This window comes from Blennius ocellaris, assembly GCF_963422515.1.
Source record: "Blennius ocellaris genome assembly, chromosome: 14".
In the NCBI taxonomy this organism is placed as follows: domain Eukaryota; kingdom Metazoa; phylum Chordata; class Actinopteri; order Blenniiformes; family Blenniidae; genus Blennius; species Blennius ocellaris.
Genome location: NC_137663.1, coordinates 11,225,488 through 11,237,308, shown reverse-complemented (window position 1 = coordinate 11,237,308; position 11,821 = coordinate 11,225,488). Strand labels below are relative to the sequence as shown.

At 39.4% G+C, this 11,821-nt stretch overlaps 1 protein-coding gene across 1 annotated transcript; it reads right to left on the bottom strand.

The window, feature by feature from the left end:
* Positions 1-867: 867 nt before the first annotated feature.
* On the bottom strand, positions 868-8,515 carry LOC308139910 (organic cation/carnitine transporter 2-like; the record flags this gene model as incomplete). Its single annotated transcript, XM_080509507.1, has 10 exons — positions 8,243-8,515; positions 7,106-7,288; positions 6,845-6,948; positions 6,603-6,757; positions 6,348-6,516; positions 5,712-5,838; positions 4,752-4,852; positions 4,404-4,618; positions 1,135-1,317; positions 868-1,007 (listed from the first exon to the last, which is right to left on the bottom strand). Exons 1-10 carry the CDS (start codon positions 8,483-8,485, stop codon positions 868-870), a joined length of 1,620 nt encoding a protein of 539 aa, XP_080365633.1. The 5' UTR covers positions 8,486-8,515.
* Between the last annotated feature and the right edge of the window lie 3,306 nt (positions 8,516-11,821).

The window sequence follows — 11,821 nt, the reverse complement described above, 5'->3', positions numbered from 1 at the left end:
CTGTGAGGAACCTGGGAGTTATTTTTGACCAATATTTATCCTTTAATTCACATATTAAACCAATCTGCAGGACTGCTTTTTTGTTCACCTACCTAATATTTCCAAAATTAGAAACCTGCTGGACATGCTGGATGCTGGAAACATTACTGGAGGTTCCTAGGTTTTCTAAAAGTAGAATGGGAGGCAGAGCCTTCAGCTCTCAGGCTCCTCTTACATGGAACCAGATCCCAGTTTCAGTTAAAGAGTCTGAAACAGTCTCTACTTTTAAGGCGAGACTCAAAACGTTTCTATTTACGAAAGCTTACAGTTTGGGCTGTTTAACAGCACCTCAAGATGACTGTGTTGTATTTGGTGCTCTATAAATAAAGCTGAATTGGGTATGTAAGCAGGTAGAGATGTGAATCAAACCTACAACCTTCCAATTGGTAGACGACCGCTCTCCAAAACAAGCTTTAGAATTTACCCACTATAGGATGCGTGCTAAAATAAACCAGTTTTCAGGTTCTTAAAATGCCGCCTCATGTGGATTATCGGCCAAAGATGGTGCGTTAATGGGAAGTGAGATGACTCCAGATGTTTGTGTGACATCACTCAACATGGCATTAGTGCATTAACATTAAAGACAGTATTTCATAATGATGCATTGTGCAATTAAAAACCCTGTTACTTCTCAGTTTAAGTGAAAAATTATCCTTCACTAACTTATTCAGTTTGCAACAAAAGACTGTTATCTCTATATGTATAGATTCAATGATTCCTCTGCAGATTTTAAAGGTTCTTCACTTGTTTCTTGTGATTAAGTGAAGAGAGTTTCCATATGCATGAATGCTGCATGAATAAAACACATCAAGGGTCTGCTTAAGCATCTCACCTTTCTCTTTTCTGCATCTGCTGAATAGTCTGAGGAAGAGGCTGGCCAAAACTCTCCGGTAGGAATATACTGGCAAAGACAGACAGGAAGCAAAGAGTCCCCAGTACAATCTGAGGCAGGTGCTTAGAGTATACGCCTGCACAAGGCAGTGGAGAAAAATAGAATGAGAGAAAGGCTTGAAACATTGCATAAAGTTCAAAAAATCATGGATTGGCAGAACATGTTGCTGTTGTTGATGCTTCAGTTCAGTTCAGTGTACTCACTCAGCTCTAGTATAAATGGTGCAATACAGCTTCCAACTCGAGACACGGCCGTACACGTCCCAGTCGCCGTGTTCCTGAGTGCTGTTGGGTAAAGCTCAGCGGTGTACACAAACATCAGGGACGTACCAGTGGTGATACCAAATTTACCCACCATTTCCAGAGCATTAGACAGATCTGAAAAATCTAGTGAGAGAACACAAACACAGGAACACAGTGCTATGTTTAATACTTGCCTTGTTCATTTACTGTACTACACCACATGGACCTGCTGGTCTTAAAATCAGTTGTGGTCAAGTGCATTTGAAGCACGTTGCTGTATAGGGGCAAACAAAAAAAACAAAAACCAACAAACTAAAAGTCTACTGTCAATGGTGCAGTGATTTAATGTTGAACTGCAAGTGTACCAGTTGTTTAACTTAAGGGTTTTCATTAAAATATTGTAACAACATTTTTCTTTGAGTATATTAAATTAACACATTAGGATACACAGTAGGCTCTTCCAAACCATAGAAACTTGTGTCTATATGTTGGGGCCATGAACACATGTTTCTGACACTAAGAAAGTGTGGCCAAGATCCCTTTTTCAAAGCCTAATGACAAAGAGAGATAAAAAAAAGAAAAGAAAAGTGAGGCCCGAGAAAGGTCAGGTTTGCAGCCAATCATAGGGCTTTTCCTCCTGAAACAACCAGGAGTGAGTTCAGGGCCGGTGCCAGGGCCAGTTTTTAAATGAGCACCACCAAAGAACCGGTTCTTTTAATCCACACGATCCCCCTCTCAGTCTTTCTCCCTGTAACCCTGCCTCCGTGTGCGCATTCATGCATAACCACGATCACGCAATGTGTAAAAAAGGCCCCCTTGTGGCCGCTAAGTATAAGACACTTTCTGTGACTCTCTCTCTCCCCTTCGGAAGACGCCTCACTTCACCTGGACTCTCAGCCAATCACAAGTTGGCTCAGGCTTGCCATACCCGGATAGCATTCAGTCCGAGACTGTTTAGCCGTGGTGTACGTCGTCTGTGCGGACGTGAGACGGACGTGATACGGCATTACGACTGTGCGGTGTTTTTGTGTGCGTCTTACAAGTAAGGATGAGTAGCTGTTGGTTGTTAGAATCATTGTTTAGGCTGAATTAGTAGTGTTTTTCATCTGCTTAGCATTGCTACGTATTAGCTCGGGCTTTTCCTGCCGAGCTAGGTCTCGTGCAGTGATTTTCCTTTCTGTAAAGTTTGTATGTTGCCATTCGGATGTTTTCCTTCGGGTTTGCCTCGTCGGCTGTCCGTTACAGGCCCTCTGTTTGTAGTTTGTAGCCCGTCGCGGTGATATCGGCGGTCAGTCTAGCTGATTGGCTATGGTGCACGGACCTCCCGCATGTCCACTTGTTGTCACGTGACCTCCCGGCACAGCTGGCTGTAGTTATCTGTGTTACCAGTAGGGGGAGCTATTGTATTGGAAATGGTTCATCTTTCCCCATTTTCAGGTTTAGAAACTGTTAAGGCTCACAGAGCAGTCATGTTCGTTGTTTATGCCAGTTTCGGCCATGTTTATAGATTACTGCAACGGTCACAGTTATATCAGACATTCTGCTAACTGTTTTCATTTCTTTTTCCCTGTTGCAGAACCACACACACACACATACCCATGCCTATCCACACACGCAACTACGTCATTCTCCCGTAACTCCTGTAATGAGACACACGCCATCCTACGGTTGAGTGTCAATAAAACATCATCCATCGAGGGACTCTTGATTGATTCTGACCGATCACCCGCTGTGGGCTCTACATAACGATCCAACACATTGTCAAATCAAGGAAGCCAGACTTCTTCCTTACACAATGGTCTCGCCGTTGGGTGAGCTGCACTGCATCTATTAGCACTCCAATTTCAGGTTTCACTGTGTGCTTACAAGCGCTGCTTACTTTTGGTGATCCCATGATTTTCTTTCATAAAATTGAAAAAAGAAAAACAAGATGATACATTGCCAGAGGCAAATTTTTTGATTTTAACAATTATTTTTGATCCAGATCACACCAAAATCGTATGGGTTCTCCTTTTGATCAAAATGCACATGTGTACCAATTTTCATGAAGATCCACTCATTAGTTTTTGCAAAATCTTGTGAACAGGTTGACGGGCAAACAAACAAATGTCCACCAAAGGTTGATCTGGACTTTGGAAAAAAATGTTTCTGGATCACCTCCAACATTTTATGGACTCTCCCAACTGACGTACAGACAAACAAATATACGCCAAAAAATGTATGCCCTTGGTGGACATGATAAACACTCCTTGGCAGAGATAACAATCAATAAAAACCTATAAAACACAAAATGGGTCCTGCATTAGTTGTGTGGTGGTTGTGACATTTTCTGGTTGTAGCAGTATGTACTTGGACCTCACACCTTCTGTTTTATTTGAGTATTAGCTATATTTTGTAAAGAAATATGAACCTCATTAAATTCTTCCAACTGAGACTTATAGTTTGGTAATTAGTATAATTTTGGTTTTCCCGGTGGTGCCCCACAATTACTAACAAGAACAGTCAGAGATTTCTGACCTCTGCCATGGGTAAGGGCAGTGTTAGGATCTAGGATCCGTGATTTGATCCAGATCACCACCAAAATGATCCACTGATTAGTTTCTTAGATATCTTATTAACAGATAGAGAGAGGCAACAAAACACGGGCAGTTTTATAACCTCTTTGGTGGAGGGAATTAGTAAAAAACTGATTTATTTGTTAAACTGTAAATGTTGACAAATCCACCCATAAAATGTCAAAATGTCAATGTGTGTCTGTATTCAAGAAAAGGCGAAAGCAACATAATTGATGATGGCCTTTCCCATGAGTACTGATTAGTACCTAATAGGTATGCCATAACAACATACAAATAAACAAGAACAATCAGTGATTTCTGATGTCCATCAAAAATAAATGTTTCCAGATCACCTCTAAATTTAATGGAATCTTCCATCAAAATCTGTGCAATAGTTTTGACATAATCTGACTAACAGACAAACGGACAGACAAATATATGCTAATGATTTTATGATATCTTTTGCAGACATAATACAACACAATGAAAACCTTTGAGAGATAAAAAAAAAAAAAAAACAGTCTCTGATGGTTTATTCTGCATAGACTAGCCAGCTCCAGCTCACCTCAGTTGGATAAAGTAGGTGAGCTGGAATCTTTTCTTTTGTTTCGTTTTTCTCTTAAACCTTTGGCGGATGTCAGAAAATGATTGATGCTCTTGTTGTTTTTGGTTTACCTTGAGGAACCAGTTGAATTCCATAAAGAGACGCTCCTCCAAGCACCAATATACAAATTACAGCCAATCGGCGAGGCAGATATTGCAGAGCCAACCAGTTGCTAATGTATGCTGGAACCTCTACAGCCGCTGAGATGAAGCAGCTGATGTATGGGTCAGTATGAAGCTGGGATGTGTTGAGGGACAGTCCAGCGTAGCCGGTACTCATAGTGAACCTGGAAAAATTTAAAGCGGTATGGTAATCAAGTCTGGTTTTACTGGGAGTGTAGTCACTAGTCCTTCATTTGCATCCCACTGCAATTACAGCTTATTGTACATTTGTGTCAGCTGGTCTGAATGGATACTCACCACAACAGGCAAAGGAGCAGAGTTGTGTTTCGGAGTCCTGCATTCCTCACAAGGGTGGAGACGTTATAATGTTCTTTAGATGGTGCGTCATCATCCTGCAACTATATTGCCTGAGTTAGAAGTTGTTTTTGTTTCAGTAATGTGTGCAAATCTGAGGAAAGCCATGTTAGCAGGATGCTACACAATTGATTGGTCTTTAATAAGTGTTGAACAGATAACAAAAGCCAGGGTCCTGACAATGTTGCCACCGTACTAAATATTGTGCTAATGAACTCAGTCGAGTATCCCAAGTGATTTTTCACAAGTATTTCCAAATGCAGCATCGACCCGCTGTCTGCCAGATAGGAATATAGGCATTGCACTATTGAAAGTGTCCCTTTAAGTTATTCATTAATAGTGATTTTTGTTGTTGTCTTACAGTTTAAGTTGTGACACTGTGATAAAACTAGTTCTAAATGTGAGGAACCGATTCCTGTTCCTTCTGTTGAATCTGGTTCCAAATCCCAAACGCTGTGAAAAGGCCTGTTTTTTGTGTTGTGCTTTTTAAGAGGACAAAAAGAAGATGCATAAAGTGAAGCAAAATGTGAACTTTTTGTTAAATTGGCTGCTTATGAGGATTGGAATAAAGAATAAATCCTCTGCCTGACAGATGCATCATTACTATGTTTATGTATGGATAATGCTTGGTGAGCTTTCTGTGTACAGTTTACATCTTGATCCTGTGTGATTTTCTCCAATTTCCCCCAACAGTCCAAATACTTTCATTTTATTCTTAATGGTGATTCTAACTTGCCATAAGGTGTGACTGGCATAAACCTAACCATGCTTTATTATAATGAGCAGGACCTTCACAAAATAAATGGCTGATTTTTTCACGTTGTGTGTGATCTGGAGCTGATGTTCATGTTTGACACACTTTTACTGACAGGATCTGCATGATTTCAGTCGAAGGCAACTTACATGTACACCGTCAAAGATAGTTTGTGGAGCTTCGACTTTGTTCTTCTTGGCAGCCTTTCTCAATATGGCCTCTGCCTCATCTGCTCTCCCCTGAGAGAGCAGCCAGCGAGGAGACTCTGGGATGAACCTGCCTCAAACAGAGCCCAGAGTACGAACGGTCATTCAAGCACAAAAAGGTGAACATAGATTGAATAATTGTGGCTATTGTGTCTGACAAGTCAAAATGAATACATGAGTCAAGTGAGGGGTGGTTATGGGAAAATTCAATCTTTTAAGTGATTGCCAGAGAGCAGATTGATTCGCAGGATAAATGTTACTATAATGTCCCTCTTTTTAGATCCATCATTGCCAAGTTACATATACATCACCTAAACACAACATGCTACCAGTGATTATGTTTGTTAAAATTTACAGATTGACCAGTATACAATCAGGTTATTTACTGGCATTTACTGAGCATGGTGATTGTTGGCCTTATGGAGGATCCAGGTATACCCTCTCTCACAGTATTCAATTAAATAAATGGTATTAATAACACATTCTTCAAGTTCAAAAAACATGTCTCATATAATATAAATTAGTTGTCTCATCTACTTATTATGTTCAGCTTAAGTTATCATCATTGAATACACTTACCACCACAAGGGCAGGTACAGAAAGCCAGGTAATGACAAAGCCAACATGAGAGATGTCCAGTCCCTAAAGAAGTAAGCGAAGAGAGGCAAAAACATGTAGCCAACAGCAAAGCTCAGAGTTATACCCAAGGATAAGAGGACCCGCACTTTTCCAGTGAGGATCTCAGTGCCTGCACACAGAAAGAAAAATATTCCCTCAATAACAGTTTAGAAAATCTTAATTGCAGCATGTGAAATGTAAAATGTGCACATTTACCTAACACAAAAGCAGATACATAATTGGAAATTTGTCCTAAACCACTGAAGAAAAAGAGGATGACGAAGACTACCCAGGAAGGCGAAAAGATTGCAACCAAAGTGAAAATGGCTTGAACTCCCATGGTCACGAATAAGACAGGCTTTCTTCCAAATCTAGTACAAGAAGGTGAATGACAAAGATAAACCTCATAAGTTCACATATAAAAAGCAATAAAAACATACAAGTTGCTTTAACTTTACCTGTCTGAAATGGTTCCTGAAATGAAGCTTCCAGTTAAAACGCCCAAGAATAAAACAGTGGATGTGAAAGGCTTTTTCCACTGCTCACTGCAAACCAAGTCAAACTGAAACATCCACACATGATCAATTCAACACTTTAACAAATGAACCACAAGGAGACAATGTCTGTGTCATTGGGCAATGTTGAGCTACAAATCCTGGCCAAGTGATTTAAATTGAATTGAAAAAAGCCTCCAGGTACAGAAGGACAAAGACACAGACCTCAGAGACCAGGGTGGACTGGTAGATGTCCTTGCTGTAGCTCCAGCCGTCCACACAGCTCTCCTGCTCCAGATCAGTGAGGTTGACATCCCTGCCAGGAAGGAAACCCTGAGCAGAGAGATTTCTGACCACATCCAGCCTGTATCTGCTGCATCTGCTCAGCTCCTGTTTCCCTTCCACCACCACAACAGCAAAAACTTCAGTGTCCTATGTATAATTTTTTTATTACAGAACTGATTCTTGTACTATATAAGGAAAAACCTTTGATCCTATGGTGAGCGTCCAAGAGTAAAACATGAACAACTGTGTCCTTACATAACATTTATCTACACAAATATATACTCATCACAGTATGGAGCAGATTGATCTTTGTATGGAGGTGGAGTTTTGCAACATGATCATTTTGATTTCTGCATCATTCAATCACAGATTCTATCAGAAGTAATTTCTCTACCATTAACAATTCTAACATCAAAAAATTAGAATGTCTTCATTTCAAATGTCCTCATTTCCTTAGACTATTAGTTTCTGGAAAAATTCTTGTGTTACCACAACTACGATCAAGGCTTTACATGTATTCAGGTAGATGTGACTATTAGTCAAGTCATGGTGAATAGATTAATAAAGCTTTGAGGCTTGAAATGTAGAGGAAAACATTCATACAGTGCCTGCACTATGAGAGTGGAAAGCATGATTTTTTTCAATCTTTTTTTGTTTTTCAATAAGGCCTGATATTCACAATATATCATTGATCAAGGGGGCTAAGGGCCATTACAAATAAATCACAATAAATAAATTGATGAATAAATCAATAGATAAATAACATGAATGCACAGAGAGACCAGTAAGTCTTAAGTCTTATAACTTTAAGTAAAAATTACACAGTATGTAAGTTAATGTAATGGTAATTAATGGATGAACGCTCAATACTTGCTTGAACAAATCTTTAATGAACTCTGTCATTATACTAATGAATAACCAATGTATAACAGTGCTTGTGAAACATGTGACGTCAATCATCAAAATGAAATTAACTTGTGCAGTATAAGATCAGATTGTATGTCTTGTTTTGGTTTTCCTACGTTATGTCTGCTAATCACAATGAGCCAAAACAGCAGCTGCAGTAGAATCACAAACCTCTATTGGGATGACGGCTCTGTACCAATCAACGGTCAAGTTTACATCAGGAATCAGGCAGTGGTGAGCCGGAGTGTCCGCCGCAAAGACGATGAAAAAAACTCCCAGTCCATTGGTCAAGATGCTGACACAAATCAGGAAGAAAACCTGTTGCTGGAAGCGTCCCCAATGACCCAGGAATGCTGTGGCGTCTTCATAGTCCTGCATAGTGTCTGACAGGTTGCTGTGCTTTACTGTCTTCATCCGTTTGAACACAATTCATGCAGCAGATGACTGTCATTCTCTTGGTATCAGCAGGGAATTCAACAAACTCAGCAGAATTCAAGCCAAAGTTGCTTTTATAAGTCTATTATCAGGTTACAGATTAGCGGGAAGAAGTGAACACAGCTCGTCAATGAGTGTTTAATGTGCTGACGTGACATCAATAAAGCAAATATGATGTTTTTAAAAAGTGCATAAAGGCAAATATGTCACTTACTTTGACTATGTCATTGTTACCCGCGCACAATAATGACAGTGTCTATCCAAATATCAGTAACTTTATGACTGACATTTGACTGACTCATCTGCTGTCCTGCCAATCTATGACTGGGTTTCTTTCCTTGTTTTCCAAACTGTAGTTACTGGTGTAGTACTACATACATCAACAACAAAACACACAATATGCAGCCTACACAATACTCCATGTTATACATTACTAAACACAAAATAATCAACACAGCTGCAACTGTCATGGCGGCTTATATGTACCTTTCTATCTTTCTAACTACTTAACTCAATGAGGCAAGGTTACTTTTACAACTGGCTGACAGGCCCCTATTAAATCTCAGCATTCCTTATTTTCTCATATTTGACATATTGTAAACATGAAACATGGTACCAAAATTAAAGATAAGTGTAATAGAAGAAACGCAGATTATGATCAGCATTGACTCACCTGTCTGCTATCGCACCTTCTTTGACTGGGCTGACTTCCTCATTTCCCATGAACCAGTTTCTTACTGTTATAAAAGCCACTACTGATTCCTAGTGGCGAGAATGAATATCGTTCTAAAAATACCTGGTGAGATTTGTAGCACAAGACCTTTTACATTATATTAATCAGAAAAATTCTTGTCACATAGTAAAACTGTTTTGGCGTTAAGATTTAAAAAAAATACAAAACAAAATCTTTGAATACAAACTATTCAAAAATAATTTCGTTAATACAAAACATTTCTTCAAATGTTTTGTCATTACAAACAATCAAAATTGACTTTCATACATCACCAGACTTTGAAAGTGCTTTCCTTTTCATGAACGGGCACTTTATGATGTTAAGAGACATTAAATAAAAAATAACAAATAACATTGGTTTTCTGTAGAAAGGAAAACTGGAACATAATAAGATATCTGTGTCTCATTTCACGATCCCTCCTCTCATCACTCGTGAATAAGACCCAGAGATACTTGAATTCCTCCACCTGCGGAAGGTCCACCCCCCTACCTGGAGTGGCCATGCCATCCTTTTTTGTGAGAAGACCATGAACTCAGATTTGGTGGCGCTGATATGCAACCCAACCGCTTCACACTGAGGCCATAGGCTTTCTCCAAGTCCACAAAACACATGTCGATGGGTTCGGGTTGAATGAATATGCATGAGAACTATTAGACAAGGATACTTTTACGACTGGCTGACAGCCCCCAATTAGCATCATTGCATTCCTTATTTTCTTATATTTGACATATTGTAAACATTAAACATGGCACCAAAAATGTAAGTAAAGTGTAACAAAAATATTATATATAGCACGTGTGCACTTTACCTGCAAATTCAGAAGGAACACAAATCATGATCAGCATTGACTCAGACAATGGACAGACGTCTGAGCTGCGGCTGCAACTTCCTCGATGGCAAGTCAAGACTGTTTACACATATATAAACAAATATTGAATATAGATTAACCAGAGCAAAAGCTTAAAATATAGAATGAGTAAACATAGTATATTCATGTGCAGTACAGAAAGAAGTGGCGTCGTCACTGATGTGAAAAATCTAGTTGCATAAATGACTTTAAATCCGTGTTCAAGAACAACTTCATTTGTAATATGCCACATGGTAAAACTGGTTTGCCAGTAAGATTCTCTATTTGACTACAAAACAAAAACTTAAGATACAAACGGCTCAAAATAATTACGATATAAAGCATTTCTTGAAATTATAGGGAATTATAGAGGCATCTTTACATTACGACAAATATGAAAAGACTTTTCATTCAGTTTGGTGATGCGACCATTAGTAAAGTCATGGTGAATAGGTTAATAACGCTTTGAGTGTCAGAAATAGCAGGTGGTGTGCAGATGGACCCAAGCGCAGACTCTGAGTTCCATAAAAACTGTGTTTATTGAAGTCCAGGAAACACGCGAAAGCGCAGTGGACACACGGGCTACAAGAGGAGCAACATGTTACCAAGACCAGCAGACAAAGACAACAGAGGGAGGGGGTTTAAATACACAGGGAGAGGTTGGACACAGGTGGAACACAATGATGGGTGCACACAGAGGGAGAAGACCATTGTTTAATTGGAAACGTGAGGTGAGACACACAGGGGCAGAGACCTGACATTGAGACTTCAACTACATAGGAAAGCCTTTGTACTGTACCTGCGATAGGAAAGGCAGAAAAAAAAGTCTGATATTCAAAATTTACCATTTATCAAGGGGGCAAATATACTAAATTTAATACATAAATACAAGAGTATAAGATATACATAAATACATAAAAACCTGTTTCAACAGAAACAGGTTATGATCAGTATTGTATCACTTGTGTTTTGTCCTGCCCGTCTATTGTTCTCGTCTCGTGTTCCTTATTTTCTTATATTTGACATATTGTAAACATGAAACATGCCACCAAAAATTTAAGAAAATAGAAAACAGAAATAATATATATGGGACGTATGCATGTTACACCTGCAAATACAGAAGGAACGCAGATTATGATCAGCATTGACTTACCTGTCTGCTCTCCCGCCTGTCTATGACTGGGATTACTTCCTCATTTCCCAGGATATTAAGTACCAGTTTCTTACAGTTATAAAAGCCAGTCCTTACTCCTAGTGGCGGGAATGAATACTGTTCTAGAAATACCTGGTGAGTTTTCCTCATTTGTAGAAGTAACACAAGGTATTTTGCATTATATTAATCAGGAACATAACAATTGGAGACCAAGTTGTGCCTTGACACCAGCTTCAAGGTTACTAAGGAGCATCGTTTGGGTGACACTGATGCTCCTACTGGCCATCAAACATTCTGCTCTATTGCTGGGGTCTTTGATGACATCCTAATTATTCCTTATGCAGAGCCATAACAAATCTGTTACCGAAACAGAAAACTTTTGAAAAGTGATTCTGAAATCTGTATCTGGAATCAATTTGGTTGCTTGTTCACCATGCAACTTTATCCAGTCACAGTCCAAAAACATGCACATGAGGTCAATTGGTGACGCTAACCTCATGCACTCACAGCTGGCTGAGAGACTCCAATTGAAGACATTCCCCCTCGACTCGCCCATTGAGGCTCACACCCTGGATGGACGCC